This window comes from Gallinula chloropus (genome assembly GCF_964237585.1).
Source record: "Gallinula chloropus genome assembly, chromosome: 1".
Lineage (NCBI taxonomy): Eukaryota > Metazoa > Chordata > Aves > Gruiformes > Rallidae > Gallinula > Gallinula chloropus.
This window is the reverse complement of record NC_140085.1, coordinates 54,181,704-54,202,718: the sequence shown is the minus strand read 5'-3', so window position 1 is coordinate 54,202,718 and position 21,015 is coordinate 54,181,704. Positions and strand designations below refer to the sequence as shown.

Here is a 21,015-nt window from a genome sequence, read left to right as displayed (position 1 = left end):
AGCTTTTATAACTTCCATTGCTCTTTCAGCTGGCCTGTAGCAAGTCTTGCTACCAGAAAGACAATTAGGCTATTAGCATAAATTTAATGCTGTTTCTGCGGCCCATCCAATACACCCTAAGAGAGAATCACTCATTTCTAATGAACATGGCAACAAGCATCTGAGTGCCTGTCCTGGTCCTGGCCAGGCCAGAAGTCAACCTCCCTGAGCAGCCAGTCCAGGAGCTGAGTTAGTCCTGGCTGTTTTCCACACCACCTGACACCATTCTCCCATAAAAGGGGCTGGTCGAGGAGGGGTGCTCCCAGGTGCCTCCAGGGCAGTCTAAGTGCAGCTGGGGCACTGGGTAGGTCCTCCAGCTGTGCAGTACTCTGTATTATCACTGGGTGCAATTTGCCACAGGCTGTTACTGTTTCCCCTTTCATGGTGATTTTGTCAGTAAACTGTCCCTATCCCAACCCATGGAGGCTTTATCTGTTTCTCCTCTGGGAGTGAGCGAGCGAGTGGTGTGTGGTGCTCAGCCGCTGCTCAGGGCTGAACCACCACAGTGCCCTTTTGATATGTGCTAGTTAAAAAGAATTACAATTCCAACCCCTATTCATGCCAATCCATCCATAAAGGTATTGCAGCCACTGTGCCTGAGGACAGTCTGATCTGGTGAAGACAGGCAGTTGAGTCAACAGCATTAAACACTCAGATTTAAGCAGGTGATGACAGCTTTGCTTTCAACTAGGGCACTACGCCGAGCTTTGGAGGTAAAGCACACAAGAAATGTACTAGTTCTGCTATGGAAAAGTCAGTTCTGAAATGTATGGTTTCTGCATTCAGCATCCAACAAGCTTAAGATGAAGGGAAAATGCTGCACACGGGAAGATAATGACACACTGCAGGACTTGGTGACTTTAGACTAACAGTAGGTGCTGGTGTGGACGTGATGGGTTAGTAAACCGTACGAATGTTCACCCAGCCTATCTGCCTGCCAAAGGTCGAGAGTCACCAAGCTCAGCTGGCAAGGGACTTATGTTTTGTGAAGCGCGAACAGGCTCTCAACAGCCAAGAGAAGCTCCAGCAGCTTCTTCACCTGGGAGCCCGGCCAGACTGGGCAGAGCACCTGTGCACCGGCAAGGCGGCGGCTTCCCACCCGTACGGGCGCAGCCACAGGAACACGCCGGCCCCCAGGATTTATTCTTACAGGCGAACGGCTGCCGCCACGCTCTCGCCGCCGGCAAGGCCCGCAGGGGAGGCGGGGACAGGGCCCGCCAGCCGCCTCCCGCGCCCCAGCCGCCGTAAGCAGCTCGGCGCTGCCACCTCCTGGGGGCCCATCCCGAGAGAGCCGGGATGGAGGCGGGAAGTGACAGCGGCTGAGCCGGGAAAGCTCGGGGTGAAGCATGAGCGCCGACTGCCCCGCCGGGAAGGACGCGCACCCCGCGGCTCGGCCGCGCTGCGTCCGGCCCCGGCCGGGAGGGCAGCGACCGCTCCGGCCGCCCGGCTCTCGAGGCAACGTGAAGCTGCTGCGGGTCTCCCCCCAGCCGGCTCGTCGGGACGGCGAGCGGCCCGCAGGGAAGCGGAGGGCCTGAGGCACGCCGGAGAAACACCGGCTCGGCTCGGCTCGGCTCGGCTCGGCTCGGCTCGGCTCGGCTCGGCTCGGCTCGGCTCGGCTCGGCTCGGCTCGGCTCGGCTCGGCTCGGCTCGGCTCGGCTCGGCTCGGCTCGGCTCGGCTCGGCCGCCCCGGGACGGAGGCGCCCCGCCGCACAGCCCTACCAGGCCCCAGCGAGCACGGAGCGCCTGGGGCGGCCAATGAGTGGTCGGTTGGCAAAGGGAGGGCGGGAGTTCGACCAGCCCAGCCAATGAGAGAGGAGCGCGGCGACGCCAAGCCAATGGGCAGCCCGCTTTTCTCTTCGCGCGTGGGGGCGCCTCGGCCTATTGCAGCGGCGGTGCGGCGGAGGTGAGAGGTCGAAGGTGAGGCCGGCGGCCCCGGAAGTGGAAGCCATAGCGGCGCTGCCTCTCGTTCTCTCGCAGCCCGCGGCGCGCACGAGGGCTTCCCGCGTGCGCCTGTGCTGCTCGGGCCGCCGCCGCGCGCCGCGTCGCCATGGTGAGGGCGGTGCTCGTGCCGCGCGCGGGACAGCGCGGGGGGGGGCGGGAGGGGGGGGAGGGAGGTGTGAGCGCACGCGGGCGGCGGGAGCCGCGGCCGTTAACGGCCCCGAGGCGGCGGGGCGGGGCAGGGCGGGAGGGGCTGACCGGCTGCTCTCCCCGGCAGAGCCTGCCCCTCAACCCCAAGCCCTTCCTGAACGGGCTGACGGGGAAGCCGGTGATGGTGAAGCTGAAGTGGGGGATGGAGTACAAGGGCTACCTCGTCTCCGTCGACGGCTACATGAACATGCAGGTGAGGCGCGGGGTGCTGGGCGGGATGCCGGGGGCGGGGGGTAGCGCCGGGCCCCGTCCCTGCTGAGGGGCGAGGTGGGCGAGCCTTCTGAAGCGGCCGGCGGCCCCCCCCCGCGGTGGGCGCTTTGTCGGCCCCTCTCGGGCGGGGTAGCCGGCGGTGGGCGGCGCCGTATGTTTTGGGAATCCGTTTCTGTTATAACCACCGGAGTTTGACTGGTTTTTCCCCTCAAGCTCGCAAACACAGAGGAGTACATAGACGGCGCGCTGTCCGGACACCTGGGTGAAGTTTTGATAAGGTAATGATGATATTTGTGGCGGGGTGGGGGTGTCTTTAAATCTCACAACTTGCGTTGAAATTTGTACCGCCAGATGCTGTGTTGTTTCTCCGGGGTTGTAACTGTTAATGTAACTTGTATGTGGAGGCTATGGTACCTCTTTTGGAGGGGAGGAAAAATGCATTTCAGAATATTTTTAAGTATTGATCTCTTTTTTTCAGTTAACTCAGTACATCAGTTTTCCAGATTGTTGTAGACCTGTCGATCCGTTGGCATCAGTGGAGTCTATTAGTGTATTGCTGCTGAAGACACTTGTCATGGTTGGGCACTTATCCTTGGTCACAACTGTTAGCGCAAGAATAAAAACTAGTTCAGTGCCATCAACCAGTCATGGCTTTTACAAGCATGGGGGGTTTTTTTCAGCTGTAAGGAGCTTTGTGGAAAAGCTGTACAGAGTCAACAGCAGCGATTTGTTATGCAGAATATGGCTGTTGCCAGGCTACACAAAAGCAGAAAAACTCTAAAAGTAGTGTATATGTTGGGGAAGTGAAAACATTTACCGCTAATGGAACTCTTGGTTCTATTTACAGGTGCAATAATGTTTTGTACATCAGAGGTGTGGAAGAAGAGGAAGAAGATGGAGAAATGAGAGAATAGGTGTTTTGTATATCTGGAAATAAACTCTTTTTTTTTGTTTTTTGTTTTCCATAATTTTGTAACAAGGTGGTGGTGGTGGGGAATTTGCCATTGTTTTAATAAGGAGGAAGGTAACCCTTAAAAAGGTCTCTAATATTTTGCTGGCATCTGAAAAACTAAACGCTGGGGGAATAGACAACTATTTAGGACTGACAATCTTAGTGAAAAGTGAGTATTAAAAAAAATACCCAGAACCAAATCCACAACTATCAATAGTTAACACTGTCAACATGTGCCAAGGGAAATAACTGAATTTAAGTGATGCCCAGAATGAATTTGATCTTGAAAGCTGTGTACTGTAAAAGAAAACAAGATAGTTCTTTGATTTGGCATCAGTGCGCCGCTGTTGGGTATACTGCGGTGTGACTAGCTCACACCAGCAGGCTGGTGTATAATAGAAGGTAAAGAACTTTTCATCATGTGTAAGTGACTTTCTCTTCTGCTGTCATTCTAACTTGGATCGCTGAGTAGATGGAAGGAGCTGTGGGAGCAGCCTCTGCTCTAGTGACAGTAATACCAGCTGTAGAATGAGTGACAGAAGTAGGGTTTTTTTTAAACAAAAACCCAGCAGCTGTCTGCTGATGATTTGATGACAAGTCCTCCAGCACTGCACTGGTTAATTAGGAGGCTGCAGCTCTAACACTTTGTAGCCCTGTTTCAGTAGCAACTAAACTTTGCCTCTGAGTGAAAAATGGTCATCTCCCATGCTTGCAGGAATAACTCTGTTCTTAGCCATCTTCTTTGCTTTAAAAGCTGCAGGCTGTGAACAAAATACCATTCATCTTCCCCTGCGAAACAGGGAAGTATGGCAGTCTATATAGTTTGCAGTATGTATTGTTACTATTTAAATACACTTCATCTTTAAACTTGTCTATAAAATATTTGGAAATAGAATAGATGTGAAAATGCTGCTGGTGAGATGTGGGCATCCGTTATGTTTACCCCCCTGTCTTTTAAGAAATGTTTTGCTGCTTTGAGTCATGGAATGTGAAGTCTGGCTGTACTGTCGGTGTTGAGGAAGGACAGACTTGTGTCGACTTTGTAGCTGATACCCTAAAGCCTCTTGGCAGCTATAAAGGTCCATAGACTTCCTGGGCATTAGTAGCTAAGGCAACACACTGCAGAACGGGAGTGCATGCTCCCAGTCACTGTCATAAATACAAAGTCTGCCTTTGTTACCAGGCATCCAGAACGTTACAGCTTTGGCAGGAGCACAACCACCATGTTTTCACACGTGTGAACACAGGTTAACTGAACCCTCCTGTACCTGTTGGCATTGCTAAATGAAAGGCCATTGCTTGGGCAGTGCTACCGCTCTGAGGCTCCTTTTTGGAAGCTCTGGTGAAGCTGAGAACCACCTGGGATGTGGCTTGGAAAGGCCTTCACCAAACCTGAACCCAGGCAACTAGAGGCATCCTTTGTGAATGTAAATTACAACCACTGTGTTACTTTGCCCCTTCTCGTGTCGGTGATCGCTTACCATAATGCTGCTGTCAAACACAGAAGTATTATCCCTGCTTCACGCTTGGGGAAAATAAGATTCCTCCTTTATCCTTCTCTGATCTCAACAGCAGAGCTTTGCAAAAGGTAAAAACTCCTTTGGGCCCTTGCTGTGGTCCTGGCCTGCCTTAGATGTGGTCACAGGGTGGGAAAGGGCAAAGAGGGGACCCTTTTCCACTCTTAGCAGACTCCAGCCCCTTCCCTGGCAGCATTCATAGGGGCACATAGCAGAAGCCTGACATGATATGGAGAAAAAGGGTTTTCTGGAAGCCTTACACGTGCTGCAGGCAGTGCCATTACCTGGTTTATGCAGAGAGAGGATGTATGTGCCGACAAGCCAATTAGGGACTGAAACCAGCCTTACGGCCAGCTTGCCATCTTGGGTTTAAACGTGGGTTTGAGCGCTTAGTAAGCCACTTGAAACAGAGGGTGACAGGGGTCCTGTCACCAGCGTCCTGGAGGCCCTGTGGAGAGCTGGGCGCCAGCCCCGTCTGCAGCACCACCAGTAGCCATTCAACCGAAGGCTTCTGAAACAAGCTATCAACACCAAACATGTATAACCTCAGTCTCATACCTCAGCACGCTCATAAATTAGTTCCTCTTTCAGGTTAAACACTATTATTTACCACCAACTGAAAGCTGTCGGTGTTTTGAGCTGTTTGAGGTGAAACTCAGAGGCAAGTCAGCCCTGAGTGTAATTCCACAAAAACTGGGCTAGTGCTGGTTATTGACCAGTGGATGACCCCACGGAAACCACTGCGTACGGATCTTGGCTCTGCTACCTGGCCACCAATCTCCATCATAAAATCTTCACCTATTCTAAGGATTTAAATCAGGGTCTGCCCTTGGTTCTGGGAAAAGTCTAGTGCACAGATCTGAATTTTATTCTTAAGAGTGTAACAACACACTTCTTGTGGGTGTAAAGCTTCGTACAGGACTGATCTTTCCTTCTTGTCCCCTTTTACCAAAATTAATGTCATGAGTGGCTGGAGTCTGAGACTGGATCACCAGAAATACTGGTGCAGATGTCACCTTTGGTCTTTGAAATTCTCTCTGGAATCTCTGAAAGACACAAAAAGCAAAAAAAAACCCCATGCAGATGTGAGAAACAAGAATTTCAGAAGCATTCAGGCCAGTTTCTGTTTGAATTTAGCCTTTGCTCAGAGAAGCATTGGAAGGCCAGACATACAATTAAATATGGGGATGTACAAATACAGGGGGGATTTTAATGTTCACTGGTGGTCCTCTCAAGGGCAAAAAGAGCAGCTCATTGAACACATACCCTAAAATATTGGTGAATACAAGCAAGATGATTTTGCAGAACTTGCCCTGCTGTTAGACAGCCCTGCTGGGAAGGCATTCATACCTGCTCTGTTTATGGGCCTGCTGTCGTGCCACACATGGAGAAGTGAGCTCTGTGTGAGTAGGGGACTGCTCCCTTCTGCCTCAGCTGAATCACCTTCTCCCCTGCTGCTTAAGTATCCCTGATCCCCCACCATGGAGTGTCCTTCTGCCCTCCATTGCAAGGTTCTTCTTTAATTTCTGCTTTCAAACTTACTGGGAAAGCCAAAGTCAGCAGCAGGAACTCCTGGAAGCAGTAAAGCACCTTCTACTACCTCTCCTGCCAATCTTCAGCATGCATAGTGAGAGACAATGTTTAAGAGGAAGATGAAGATTGTGTTGTGGTGTGCCATTGAGCCAGCAGAGCAGCATCACAAGATACAAAAGATACAAAACTTGTGGTTTCAGTCAGTGTTGCAGTTTGCTATTAAATGCAAATCACCGTGCTTTGCTGCATACCTTGCCCCATTTGCAAACAAACCTTCACCAGGAAAGCTCATGCAAAGAACCAAGATTCCCATCTGTTTCTGCTAAACAGGATTATGTATATACACATAGGTGCATCACAAGCATTTTAAATCCATCCTCATTCTAGAAGAAGAGTTGTCTAAACAACATTACCACCATCAAAAAGGTGTTGGAGGGACCACTTACTAAGAAGGACACTCCTTTTTCCACCTGGGGATTACTGGAGCCCTATACATGCCGTCAGTGTTTGAAGAGAGGAAAACAAAAATCCACGGTGAGTGTTTGCTCCCCGACTGCCTTATTTCTGTAGAGGGCAGCAGAATCACACAAACTTTTCCATCATGGAATTCGATAAATTCATATCTACCTGGATAAATTAATGTCTGCCTGGATATCTGGTGCGGTGAGAGGTGTTACTGTCCCTCAGGGGCTGGCACTGAGATGCTGGCAAGGTGATGGATCCCCGGCGAGGTGACAGATGATGGTGAGGTGGTGATAATGGACATCGGCCAGCTGATGGACTCTGGGGAGGGAGGATGAGGGCAAACAATGCTCCCGATACAGAAGCTCCTGTTTACTTGGCAGAGGGAAATCTCCAGGTGGTGCAGTGTGGGCAGAGGGCTCTGGGAATCCCCGACCGGCAAACGGAGTGCTTCCGAGCTGATCATAAACCCGCAGGATGAACGCACGGCAGCGAGAACGGCATCCCTCTCCTAGCGCAGCAAGCTGCCGCCACGTCCACTCTTAAACCCCTGTAGCTTTCGCAGCCCAAATTCCCGGCAAGTGCCGCGTGTGGCAGGGGTGACGGTGGGCACCGCCACCTGCCTCACCCCGGCGGGGCCATCCCGCCTGCCTTCCCGCTTTGCGTCCCACCTCCCTGCCGTCACCCTCTGTAGGGAGGTGGGTCAGCAGTGCCCAACCCGGGCAGGGCCAGGGGCGGGCCCGGCCGGAGGCGGGGGCAGGCCGGCGGGGCAAGAGGCACCTTCTCCCGCACCGCCCCTGGGGACTTTGAGCCGAGTGGCTGCCGCCCCCCGCGCCGCCCTCCATCTGCCGCGCTGACCGCTGCCATGGCCGGCCGGTACCGGCTCCTGCTGGAGAACGCCCAGCAGCTGGTGCTGGTCTGCGGCCGGGGCGAGGAGTACCTGAGGCGGGAGGCCGCCGCCAGCCCGGCCGTGCTGCGGGAGGCCAGCCTGGTGGTGGGGCTGTGAGTGCGGGCGGCCGCGGGGCTGGGGCGGGGGGCGGCGGAGCCGGCTGCGGGAGGGGTTCGCTGCCCGCCGGTGCACGGTGACGGCCGAACGGCAGCCGCCTGCCTTCGTCGTTTGGATTGTTACCAGTCCATGTCGTGATAGCTTCCCTTTATCATTCCGTGTTCATACGGCTAGCCTGGTAAAGATAACTTACGCTGTCATAACCCCTGCCCCCTTCTGCTTCTGTGTTGCTTCTAGATGAGCAGAGATGAACTAATATAAATAATACATATATTTTTAATTAATAAAATGATGGTTAATAATGTATATAATAATATAATCTCTCATCTTTAAATGCTGTAGCTGCTATTTGCCTCTTAAAAGTTCAGCCGTGTAGCACAGAGGTGCCTGTGATGGTACCTGTGATGGCACCTTTGGTGAGGTACCTGGGTTAGCTCCTGGTTACTATTCCAGTAGTTTGAAAGGAGCTGGAGAAAGACAAGGCTTTAGAGACAGTGGTGCCATGTGCCATCCGGGATGCTCCACTTGTGTGGGTGAGGTAGACCTCCATGCATGGCCAGAGGAGATTCCTCAAGTGCAGTGTAGGGTTCCCAGCACTGACCTCAAGCTCCAGCAGGGTAAAATTGCTGTTGAACCAAAGATCAGCCCCCAAGGGGTTTATCTCTACAGCTTCCAAAGGCACAAGGGTATGATGCAGGTCCAGGCACAGGAGGAAGGCAATGACAGAGTGATTTCTGTGAGGGGGAGAATGTCCTGCAGATACTTACTGGAAGAATGCTGTGTATTTGCTGACTCACAAGAGAAAAATAATGTTGTCTAGCAGAAATTGAAACAAAAGAGGGCTGAGATATCATCCTGAGGGATCTAATTAGAGGACATGACAAGTGTTATGGCAAACAAGTTGAAATGAATGGCATTACCCCATCATTTTCTGCGCATCTGTAAGATTAGCAGACCACCTCCTATGTGCATCTTCTGTCTTCCTGAAAGTCCCTACCTGTGCTTTTAGAGAGTTGTGACTCCAGGAGCTCTGTCTGTGAGCCCTTGGCTTTTCAACAGGCTCACGTTCTTCCTTCATTGTCTGTTGTTTGCAGAGATGGTCGTATCAAAGCTGTGGGCCAGGCAGATGTTATTCGCAAACAGTTTTCAGAAGCAACATTTGAGAGAGTAATTGACTGCTCCGGGAAGTGTGTGTTACCAGGTATGTGTATTTTTTTCATAATGATAATATTCAGTTCAATTATACCTTGTGTTGAGGGGCAGAGTATTGCAGCTTTCTCATCAGAGGTGCTTCAAGTAGAAAACTGCAGCATTTGAAGATTGAGGGGTTATTTTGGGGGGGGGGTCCTAAAAGAGCTCTGTCTCCTCATGCTTTGTTTTTCAGGTGTTCATCTGTGTCACAGATGACAACAGCAATGCAGCCAGCCCTGCTGACTGACTTTTCAGTTTCACATCTCTTTTTCCTACCCTTTGGCCATTAACTGTTGAGCCACGAACCTCCGTCTCTCCATCCTGCCTGCAGCCTGTTGCAGGCAAAAGGGCAGCACGGGATTTTAACTCACATGCTGGGCAGCTTTACCTGACAAAAACAAATAAACCCAGGCAAATCTACAGCATGTTAAACTGTGCAAGTGGTGTTAGCACACGAGCTGTTAGACTGCTGTTCCCTTTGCCGTGGCCTTGGGCTTTCAGTAGTGTTGGTTTCACAACTCGTAAAAATAAAGCTCCTGCTGGAGTAAGTGGACTATTTCTAGAGTGTACTAAGCCCAGCCTAAGCACTTCCCTTCTTTTTAAAGAACACAGGCTTGAAGTCTAACTAACTCTTTCTACGTTTGTCATTGATCATTTCTTCCACAGTTTGAAGACTTCATCAAAACAACATGAAAACCTCAGCGACTGATGCACTTACCTAGACGTGTTTTGTGTAAGGTGCCATACAAAAACAAAAAGAAAGAAAATTAATAACCTTTGAAGAAAATCCTAGATTTTTTGGCTGGTTGGATTTTTCTTTTTCTCTAAAGGCTTTCTAGAGGAGCTTCTGCTGTCCATTTCATTTGCTTGCATGTTCATAAGCCTTTCTTTTACATAATGAAATAACCTGAGTGTACATTTCCTTTTTCTTTAGGCCTGGTAGATGCACACACACATCCAGTCTGGGCTGGTGATAGGGTTCATGAGTTTGCAATGAAGGTAATGGCATAAAATTACACATCTGGATTTTTCTTTTTCTTTCTCTCTTTTTAAAAGTTGTGAAATTATTTCTACTTTCTAGTGTCTCCCATCTGTCACCTGTAGAAAAATATATAATTTCTGTCAGATAATCTAATTGAGGGAGAGGGATGTATTTTGAATGCTGGTCGGCTGAGAGAGGAGTGTAACTGCAGCCTTTGCAGCCAGCCTTGATTTGGTTTTGTATTAATTTTAACGATACAGGAGTGCCACCTTCTATTACCATCTAAACCTTGGTGTGGGGTATTTTTTCCCTTCTTTTTTTCCACATGAATGAATTTTTGAGACAGAGATATGTTTTTACCTTGGGCTCAGGGGAAAGCAAACCTTCAGAGCGATTCTCTTTATGTCGCTTCTTACATCGTTTGTTCACTTAAGTGGAAGGGAAAGAGAAGAGGAAGGGGAAAGAGGAATAATTGATGGGGATTTCCCCCGCCCCCTCATTTCTCTCTCACTGCAAAGAGACCTCAAGGCACTTTATCGATTCCCTTGGATAGAAAATGCACATTTACTAGCTAACTGTACTGGGTGGGGTTTGCTGGGGTTTGTTTCCTTTATTTTCCCCCAAGCTCGCAGGTGCATCCTATATGGAGATCCATCAGGCTGGGGGAGGAATACATTTCACCGTGGAACACACCCGGAATGCCACGGAAGAGGAGCTGTTCAACACTTTCAAACACCGCCTGGAGCGCATGCTCAGAGCAGGATCCACACTGGTGGAGTGCAAGAGTGGATACGGCTTAAACTTAGACACAGAGCTTAAAATGCTCAGGGTGATCGAACGCGCAAGGCAGTCCATGGACATCGGCATTTCGGCAACGTACTGCGGGGCCCATTCTGTGCCCAAGTAATGGAACTTGGCTTTTCTTGCTCCTGTTAAGTATTGCTGCTTTTGCATTGAAAGTTGGCTGTTGTTTACAGAAAGACTTCTTTTGCCCGGCCCTCCTGAAACACAACATATCTATATATATGTGTGTGTGTATATATACACGTATATATATATATATATACACACATGTTTATAAATATCTGAAGTGTGGGGCACAGGGGGAAATATCCAGCCCCTTTTCAGTTGTCTGTGGAGACAGGACAAGGGGCAATGGCCTCAAGTTGGAGCACAGGAAGTTTCACACCAATATGCAGAAGAACTTTTTCAGTGAGGGTGATGGAGCCCTGGGACAGGCTGCCCAGGAGGTTGTGGGGTCGGTCTCCTTCTCTGGAGATATTCAAGACCTGTCTGGATGCCTATCTGTGCAACATGAGCTAGGGAGCCTGCTTTGGCAGGGGGGTTGGACCCGATGATCTCTGGAGGTCCCTTCCAACCCCTATGATTCTGTGATTCTGTGAAACAATATCAAGTATTTACAGAAGGCTCTCCTAAAATTTAATTTGAAGGAAGGGTGGGGGGAGCAGTTTTTGATGGCTACTAAATGCCTGCATAAACTTAGCACAGCATCCCCACCTCCATCTTATGCTCATGCTGAACATAATGCAGGTTACAGGGTTTCATGTACAGAACATTCTGCTTGGATTTGCTGCTGTCTTTCAAGCTTAGTCTGTACCATGAGCTTTTATTTTGACCAGCTAACAGAAAAAAATATATTTATTCCTTATGTAACTTGGGGAAAAAATGCTTAATTACACTGCTATGCAATGAAGAATTGCATATGTCTTACAGGTATCAGATGAACAGAAGATTAAAGTAAATGTGCTTAATCACAATAATTTTAATGGCTCAAGGAGTCATACCATCCCAAGCCTTTCCCACTTTGACATTTTTCTCCCTATGATGGGTTATTGGCTGGCTCCTGAACATCTGGGACAGTAACATGCTGAGGGAAGCATCCTGCTTTGTTGAGCTCCAATTTTAAACTCTGAATTTCCTGTAGCTTCAGTAACAGTGGAGGAATGCAAGGGGAACATGTTGCTCACAGGGTTGGGGAGGGGAATTGCACTCTAATAATAATCTATGCAAATGAGACAATGATTTTGTGGATTCTAGAAGCTGTTAAACAGGCTCCTTAAGTTCACAGCAGTTTTCCTTCATCATCATATTCCATAAAACTGCCCTGTCATTCAAACAAAAGACTAAGATCAATTTAACTACTTTTATTTAAATCTTCTTGATTTACATAGGTCTTAAAGCAGAATGCCATTTTTTTTCTTGTAGGTACATAATGGCAGCTCTTGACCAGATAGTCATAAAAGTCTGATAATATGTTTTTGGAACGATCATAGTTGTGTAAATCTGTTACCACCAATTTGCTGGCATTGAATCAGTATAAAATCATTCTATTTGATGTGAAACAAGAGAGCAGTGCTTGCTTGCTTATGGAAAACGCTGCTTGGACCCTGCAGGGCTGCTGATGGGGAGCTTTGTTAAGTTCTTGCTAAGCCGTTTGCTTGCTTGCTTCTTACACTTGGCCTAATTTGCTGCTGCAAGCCTGGCCTCTTACAGCAGAAGCATCACCAGAAAGTTCATTTCATCACTGATAAAGGTGTCGCTTCTTCCATCTTGTCAAGGCTTGCTATATGTGGCATGTCTTGTAAAGCTTCAGTGTGTGGAGTCGTAAGAGGAGCTCACCTCCAGACTTGCCAGCACTGGTTATTCCTTTTTCCCCACCTGGAAATTAGCTTTGGGCAGATGTGGAGAACTTGCTGCGTGTATCTGTTTGTGATTCTGGGTATGTTCAGTCTGACTTTCTGCTTCTAGCAGGCACCTTTGGCATATGATTCGAATTGACCCTGCTCAGCACTGGGGTTTGGATGAGATGAGCTCCAGAGGTCCTTACTACACGTGGTTGTTATGTGGGACGTGGTGTTGGTAATAGGCAGTACTTGCTGAAGTGTGTGCCAAGCGGTGCCGGCTACTTCAGTTTGAGCCACCCTAGAGAAAAACAAGGCTGCTCTGTGACAGTGATCCTTGTTCCTGTCCATTGCTTAAAAACAGTATTTCCAGTCTTGGAATTTAAAGTATTTCCAGCTCTTTAGGAAATGAACCTACTAAACTCACGGCAGGGGAGCAAATAAATAATTGCTCTGTCATCTCTCCAGTCATCATTTTGAATCAAATTCATGATTCAGAGGATGTCTGGGGGTTTTTTTGGGGGGTGTTGGGGTGGGGTGGGGTGAGGTTTTTTGATTGGCAAAGCTTATCCGAGCCCTTTTTATCTTTAGGAAGAAATTTTCCTGAGTGATTTCCTGAGCAGAAGCCTCTTGCATCAAAACAATGGCTGTTTGAATTCTTGGGCTTTATGTCCTCCAAAAAAGTGAATCCAAGACCTAGGCTTCCCCCTGTTTTGTCTTGGTTCTGGTCCTCCTAATCTTTCGGTCCAAATTCCTCCAAAGGCGGCAGAGTAAGAGGAGAAACAGGCAGAAGGCTTGGCATGGTAAAATCTCGAGCAACCCCGATGACTGTCTTGGTGAGAGGTGAACAAAAGAAGGGCCTATAAGACAGGTTCTGCTCTGCTTTAGAACCACACAACCATCTTCATAAATCCAAGCAGGATTTGGCTGCTTGAATCTGCTGCCACTGTGAAACTCCCAACTGGCCCACACATGGCACTCGGGTAACACCTGGCACGAAGTCCGAGGTGTCACGGACATTTAGCTGCAGCTACCTCACTTCTCTTTAGAACTCAAAATCGCAACCTATTAACACAACTGCAGATCTGGGGGGTTGTTTGCTCTTTTTGAGGCATTTTACTGATCTCTCCTGGATTGTCTTTGTGTAATGGGGGGTTTAGAAATGGTTCTGATTTTGGATGATCAAACCTCAGGAGGCCGCTGTGATGTAGAAGCAGCTGTCTAGCTATCGCTCCGCACGGTAACAAAGGAGGAGAGCTTGATTTCAAATGATGGCTTGTGCTGCACATCCCCTTTGATACCTGCATAGAAATACTGCATGAATACTGTTTAAACACTCAAACAATCACCTACATATTTTAAATGTGGTTTAGAACACTGTATAAGTAGGCCAGAATATATCAATAGGAAAGCAGAGGAATTTGTTGTAAAATCCTTGGTTAGCACCCAATTGGGTAACTATAAAAAATAGCAATACAATCTAATATTCTTTGAATTGAAAGTACTTAATAGCCAAGAGTATGTGATTTGCAGTAGTTTAAACATTTTTTAATGAGGGTTTTTTTTTTTGGAGTGATTTGTGTTTGCATCATTTTCTAAATAACCTAGGACTTGCATGTGTGATTTGAATGTTTCCCAGACTTCAAGGATGTTATTCTTTCCATTAGAGGGAAAACTGCTGCTGAAGCCACAGATGACATTATCAATAACCATCTCCCTAAACTGAAAGAACTCAAACTCAGTGGTGAGATACATGTTAACAATATAGATGTGTTCTGTGAGAAAGGAGTCTTTGATCTGGAGTCTACTAGGAGAATTCTTCAAGCTGGAAAAGAGATAGGGTTACAGATTAACTTCCATGGTGATGAACTGCATCCGATGAAATCTGCTGAGGTATGTCCTTCCTAACATTCACATGAGCCATTTGTGCTTTTGCTTTGCTTTTGTGAGAGCTGAATCTTTGAAAGAACTGCAGTGTTCAAACCCAAGGGTTTCTTTTTGAAGACTTTATAAAACAGACCATCTGCAAGCATCTATCTCTGTCAGATGATAGAAAGTGCAGCCCTTGTGCAGCTCTGGAGCCTTGACCTCTGGGACTGACACGTGCTGACTAATCAAACATTGACTTTGCTTATCTTCCACATGGGATACAGATGGGGAAGGTGGATTTCTGTGAACCCAAGAATGACAAAAACACAGTTTCTATGCAACTTGAAAAATCTTTTCTCCTTAAATATCCTTTTCTCCTTAAAAGTGCAGTGATAGCACTCAAGAGTTAAGGTTTCATCTAGAATAGGTTCCCAAATACCTTGATGAAGAAGATTACTCTAAGACCATGTTTCACCATCATTTAAACAGTTTCCATCTTGTGGGGTCTGCTGAAGTTATTCTCTGCTGTATTAAAAGCAAAAAGAAAGCCAAAACTTAATGGAACATAAAAGTCTTTTTGGTGCTTCGCCACTGAAGGCAGCAGTTGCACTACTAGTTCTGCAGCCACTGTCGGTCTTGTCCACATTTTTCTTCTGGATCCTTTGTGAGCAGGACTTGGTAATGGTTTTATGCATAGGTGTCCTCTGTTAAAAACAGCACTGAAGGTGCCCTTTTGCTCAGTGGGTGATTAATACCTTGTTGTGATTAACTTTTCCTGCAGTAAATTAGCCAATACTTTGTATTTCATTTGTTCTTTGGAGCATTCTTTTAGTGAATTGTCTCCTCCAGACATAGACATTTGAAACCAGCACTGCTTTGCTGAATTAATTGAGAACAGTGAGTAAATTTCTTGAAAATTTGCTTAGCTTGGAGCTGACCTAGGAGCCCGGGCTATCAGCCACCTGGAAGAAGTTAGTGATGAAGGTATTGCAGCGATGGCAAGAGCTAAGTGTGCTGCTGTCCTTTTACCAACAACTGCCTACATGCTAAGGTAAGGCTGCCAGATTGGAGGAAAGCTTTTGTCACAGCAAAGCCATGTTTGCGGTCATAGAGTCTTTTCATGTTAAAAATGTGAGCTTCTGTCTGTGCCTTAAGGATCTCTGGGTGAGTGGTTGGAAATGGTGGTGAATAGAAAGAGCTGACTGAGTTTCCTGCATCTTGTTCCTGGTGGAGATCCTCAAAAATGAGGCAGTACCCTACTTCTGGGGAGTCTTGGAGTAGATTGGGAGTGGTTCAGTCAACACTGGAATTTACCCTTGTGACAGGCTACAGGCATAGTCAAGCATTCATTTAAGAACAAAACTGGACAGGTTTTCTTTAATCCATTTAGTCTTTGAAAGCCAAATTGGCTATGTTTCAGGCAAATTATATCTGCAATATATGCATTTGCTCTTCTGATGAAGGTTTTCCTGGGAAATGAATCACGGGATCATAGGATCATAGAGTGTCCTGATTTGGAAGGGACCCATAAGGACCATCAAGTCAGTTTTTATTGTCACACAGGTTTATTTTCAGACGCGATGTTTGATGCCGTTGGATTTACAGCAACCCCAGTTAAAACTTCTCAGAGAGTGTATGATGTCCTAGTGCCTACCCTTGCACTCAAGATTAGTCCAGTGGCCGAGTTTTGAAATGGCTAATCCAGATACTGAAGTTATCAGTGATAGCTTACTGCATTAGCTCTGCCAAGTGAGGAAATCCTCCGATGTACACAGAGCAAATTCACAGCCTCAGCTTGGCATTTCAAATTGCCAGCAGGACTGGGAAGGGACTGTGGCATTGCTTATGCCACCGCTCCTACGTGGGAGCCCATCTTCGAAAATAAGAGGACTAGAAAATGACTTTTTTGAGAAATGAAGATTTTTCACCTTGTAAACCCTTAAATGGTGGTGGTCTGGATAAATAACAGAATTTCAGTGGCCTGGAGCCTGATACTTGATCCTGGCTGCTGCCACGTGCCATTAGTGCAAATGTGGGGGATCACAGCTCCCATTTATGCTGTCAGTAGGGCAATAGGTAGGGTGCCAAGAGAGTTTGGTCTTTTGTCTCCAAAAGGATTGGTGCAACTGAAGGCATGAATGTAGCCAGTGTGATGACTTTTTCCTCCTGTAATTCATCATGTAGTAATTAAGCAAATTGTGCCGACAAGTGTCTTTTCCCCACCAGACTGAAGCAACCTCGAGCTAGAAGAATGTTAGAAGAAGGAGTTATAGTTGCTCTTGGCAGCGACTTTAACCCCAATGCATACTGCTTCTCAATGGTAAGCCAGTCTTCATGCTTAGGCCAACACAAAATCATTAACTCTCTTACCAGCAGAACTTGTGTATAGGTGTCACACACTCAGCATGGTCTGCGTGTCCGCAGAGGGAGCTGTATGCCCGGCTGAGACAACTGTTGCACTTATTTATGTGGTTTGGTAGTTTTGGCCAGGAATTAGTGAAACCAGAAGGGCTTCTAGCTTTTCACATGCACCAAAAGGTGCATTAAAAAGGCTCTCCAAGTTCCTGGTTTTAGAGCTCTCATTTTGGTGTTGGTGAGTTTTACATCATGCAGGGCGACTCCTTCTGTTGCACAAGGTGGGGTGGGAAGAATGCTTGGGGCTTCGAGGCAGCTTCATTTGTGCTTCTGGTAACTCCCATTTTCCTCTTAACTTGCCTGCTAGCCTATGGTGATGCATCTGGCCTGTGTGAACATGAAGATGTCAATGAACGAGGCGCTGGCGGCTGCCACCATTAACGCGGCTTACGCTCTGGGGAAGTCAGACACGCACGGCTCCATAGAGGTTGGCAAGCAGGGGGATCTTCTCATCATAAATGCATCCAGGTTTGTTCTCCCCTTGTCCTTTGAAGTGGGATTTAACGTAAGGGACTTTGTTTTCCACCCTACTGTAAATAGCAGAGAGGCTAGTACATTCCTCAGGCTTTAGAAGTTACTCTTACATGAAAGAAGGGACACTGCCAGCATTTTAGACCCACCTTCATTCTCCTTAATCACTCCAGTGGAAAAGAAACCCTAAAACTTTTGGGGCTGGGGCTGCTATTACAAACAATCCAACTTTTGGGGCTAACATTACAAATAATCCCTGATTCACTATGAATTATCTAAAGATGATATCTGCTTATTTTCTGGAAGGAATTCTCTCCTGATTTGTACGTTAACTCAGTGTATTCATGCAACAAGAGATCAGCCTGTAACTATGGAATCGTGTTTTCTGACAGCTCAAGCAAATCTTTTAGAATTGCCAGGAATATGAGGTGTAGGACCTGCTTTTGTGCAAGCCTGGATAACCTTAAACCTCCTGTTATCTTTTCTAGGTGGGAGCACTTGATTTACCAGTTTGGGGGACACGAAGCATTGATCGACTTTGTTATAGTTAAAGGAAAGGTCATCTATCAAAATGAGAGGTGTGGGACAGTGAGCAGTTACTGAGAGTGGACAGTAATTTAGGAAGCTACTGTAATCAAACCAGCACATAACATTTCAAAGCAACAGACAAATCAGATTTGTACTGGCTGGTAAATTGCTGTCCAGCTCACCTCAGCAGGCCTCTTGAATAAATGTTACCAAACATTACCCACCTGGTACATCTTCATGTCTGTTGTCCACTGCATGAAAATAATTTCTAATTGAAAATTTCGAATAATTTTCTAACTATTATTTTCTAATTATATTTTTCTAATTGAAAATTTCTAATTTAAATAATTTCCAATTGAAAATAATTCCCAGTTGAATCAGAAATGTTCCAAAGATGGTTTTCTATACAATTTTAATCTATAAAATTATTGTATTTGGAAATAACCCCAAAATCCACCACTGAGTGAAGAAGTTTGGATCCTGGTAACATTTATTGGGAAGAGTGATGTTAATTAACCTGTGATGGTTGGGGGCTCAGGCATGCACATTTGGAGTTGCCCTTGGCAGTGCCAGGAGGCTGCAGCATCTAGAGGGAAGGTTCATAGCTTCCATGTCTGCTCAGTCTCAGACTCAGCAGACAGCAGGAACTGCAGTCGTGGGAGAAAGCAGAGTGTCTTTCCTCTCTCAAATACCAAGCCTGGTGTCTGAGGACTTGGAGCTCTGTGGGAGCCCACAGCTGTGAGCCCAGGGGGACACTGCTTACCAGCCGATCTGCAGCGCCTGGCCCTGCTGAGGATCTTGCAGCTCCTTCGGGGCTATGGGGGCACAGGGAACAGGAGGAGAGGGAAAGGTAGTCAGGTACATCACTCACTGCGCTGCTGGAAGTGGGAGTGTACTCTAAGATTGAGGGTTGAAGCCTATTGTTAGAAATCGCTGTTGGTAAAACCAGACGGGTTACCCACAGAGGCAGTGGGCCTGGTGAGGCCCGGTGAGGCCAGGCAGCCTCTCAAAACTTCAGTTACCCTGAAATGTAAAAGAAGATCCCATGCAGTGTCATAGGAATGTTCTAGAAAGATCTGATTTCATTTATTCTAGGCTGAATCAGAAATAACACATTTGTTCATGGAAGCTTGAATGTGCTTCTGGTACGGAGTGTGAATTTGAGGACACCTACCTAAGATCCCGGGGTTTTTTTTAAGCTATCTTTTCTTTCAGCTACTACTTTTCTTTCAGGGGTTTGTACCATCATGTGGGGATGTGGTTTGTAGAGAAAAGGATGGTACAGCTCTGGAGTTTAAGCTGCTGCAGTGTTTAAGCAGAAGGTCTGGGGTAAAGAGGGTCTCTGTGCACTGCCTGTGGCTTTTCTTCAACATTTTAAAGGGATGGTGGCTGCAGAAACAATATGCCTTAACCTTCCGAGATGAAGTAATGAAACTACACCTGAGGAGCACACAGAACTTATCATCAAAAATAATCATTGATACCAGCAGGTTACCCAACCTGTGGGACAGAGCAGAGCTCTTCAGTGAACCAGACCCCAAGGAAGGACAAGAGTCTCCTGCTGATTAAACGGTATTGGAAAGCCATCACAAGCACATGCAGGCTGTTCTCCCTGAGCCTTAGGCACATCTGTTAACATCCAAAACATGCAAGGCACCCCAAAAAAGTCCCTTTGTGCATGCTTTGGATAGTGTCTGAGCCAAGCTACCCAGCTAAATCAGTTTTTAGAACAGTTTCATGGCGCTTCTGCCACTAGACACGTTTTTCTGCAAGCAGATGGCGCACCAGATGTGGGCATGGACCTTTTCTTTTAGAGAGCTTGGAAGAACATCTGAAATACCTCATGGTATGGTCCACTCTGCCCAAGACAGCCTGAAATAGATAACATTCATGCAGACAGTTGGAAAAGCTGTCAGGGTACAAGTGCAGGCACCTCCGAAATGCATGCCCTGGCATGGCACCTCTCAGCTTGACATTGGTGCAAATGCAAAGCTGAGGCTGCCACGCTGCAGCATGTGCTGGCGGTGCCTTGGTCCTAAGCAGCAGAAAGCAGAGGTGAGGGAGAAGCCATGCTCAACACCTCCTTCCCAAAGTGCCTATGGCATTTGGGGGCCCAAGACTGCCTGAGGAAGAGCTCAGGTTTTCTCTTGCTGGAGAGGAGTAGGCACTCCTGAAACTACCGGCTCAAGGGGATTCTGCTCTCACTCATGACCTCTGATGAGAACATGAAACCACACACTTGTCTGACCAGCTTGGCTAAATCCCTTTGAGAGCATGCCCCAGGGCTGTAACTGGCAGCAAGGCTGCAGTTGGAAGATGTTCTGATACTTCAGCGGGGAGGTAGAAGACATGGTTATACTTCAGTGGGGCAGCTGGCTCAAGTGGTTCCTGACAGCCACCTTCGTGGTGGTAACAGTGCTCGTCTCCTGCTGGTTTTGCTGCTGGAGGAACCCAGTCATAACCCAAGGCTGAAGGCAAAGGGTTGCCCCTACAAGGTGTAAACCTGGCAGTTTGTTCTCACACTTGATTTTAATTAATGTCTGATCGTACACAAAATGGAACGGCTTCAGGGGAGGCCTGCTACAGACAGCCTTCAGCTGAAAGGGTAGGGACTGACTTGGCATGTGAGGGAGAGATGCAGGCTGGAGATGTTGCAATTCAGGCACAGCAGGAATGATCCCAACTGGAAGCTCACACATGATGGGTGGGTACCCTAGTTCCCAGGTCTTCTGGCCAGGTTAGGTGAGACACCTAACCAGCCTGCCACCAGTCACGAGCCCTCTCCTCAGGGCACATTTAACACAACACATCTCAGACACACTCAAGGGTCGTCCCACACCAGCGCTTGGGTGCTACTCACTGCACAGATGAGAAGACTTCCACGCCCTGCTGAACCCCCCCAGCTGCGGGTGTCAGGCCAGTAGTGCCAAGGCTGGGGGTTGTTAACCACTCTTAACGTACTATCAGCTGCATGGGGATGTGAAGTCCAGACTCTCCCTTGCAAAAGAACAACCCAAAAGGCTGTGCCAGAGGTCAGCATTGAACAGGTC

At 47.7% G+C, this 21,015-nt stretch overlaps 2 protein-coding genes across 2 annotated transcripts; both read left to right on the top strand.

Annotated features, from left to right (window-relative positions):
- Positions 1-1,934: 1,934 nt before the first annotated feature.
- Positions 1,935-3,476, top strand: SNRPF (small nuclear ribonucleoprotein polypeptide F). The gene is made up of 4 exons (XM_084274147.1): positions 1,935-2,089; positions 2,255-2,380; positions 2,611-2,675; positions 3,245-3,476. Exons 1-4 carry the CDS (start codon positions 2,087-2,089, stop codon positions 3,309-3,311), a joined length of 261 nt encoding a protein of 86 aa, XP_084130273.1. The 5' UTR covers positions 1,935-2,086; the 3' UTR covers positions 3,312-3,476.
- A 4,236-nt stretch (positions 3,477-7,712) lies between these two features.
- Positions 7,713-18,184, top strand: AMDHD1 (amidohydrolase domain containing 1). Its single transcript, XM_084263219.1, has 9 exons — positions 7,713-7,863; positions 8,962-9,068; positions 9,993-10,057; positions 10,666-10,943; positions 14,350-14,575; positions 15,478-15,602; positions 16,778-16,871; positions 17,274-17,434; positions 17,926-18,184. The coding sequence occupies exons 1-9, from the start codon at positions 7,727-7,729 to the stop codon at positions 18,038-18,040; spliced, it is 1,308 nt and encodes a 435-aa protein (XP_084119345.1). The 5' UTR covers positions 7,713-7,726; the 3' UTR covers positions 18,041-18,184.
- Positions 18,185-21,015: the final 2,831 nt, after the last annotated feature.

Excerpts from the sequence above, each read along its gene's own strand:
- SNRPF (XM_084274147.1), top strand. Across the intron at positions 2,381-2,610 it reads ACGGCTACATGAACATGCAG|CTCGCAAACACAGAGGAGTA; the intron begins GTGAGGCGCGGG and ends TTTCCCCTCAAG. Across the intron at positions 2,676-3,244 it reads CTGGGTGAAGTTTTGATAAG|GTGCAATAATGTTTTGTACA; the intron begins GTAATGATGATA and ends TTCTATTTACAG.
- AMDHD1 (XM_084263219.1), top strand. The coding sequence starts at position 7,727 with ATGGCCGGCCGGTACCGGCTCCTGCTGGAGAACGCCCAGCAGCTGGTG. Across the intron at positions 7,864-8,961 it reads GCCAGCCTGGTGGTGGGGCT|AGATGGTCGTATCAAAGCTG; the intron begins GTGAGTGCGGGC and ends TGTTGTTTGCAG. Across the intron at positions 10,944-14,349 it reads GGGGCCCATTCTGTGCCCAA|AGGGAAAACTGCTGCTGAAG; the intron begins GTAATGGAACTT and ends TCTTTCCATTAG.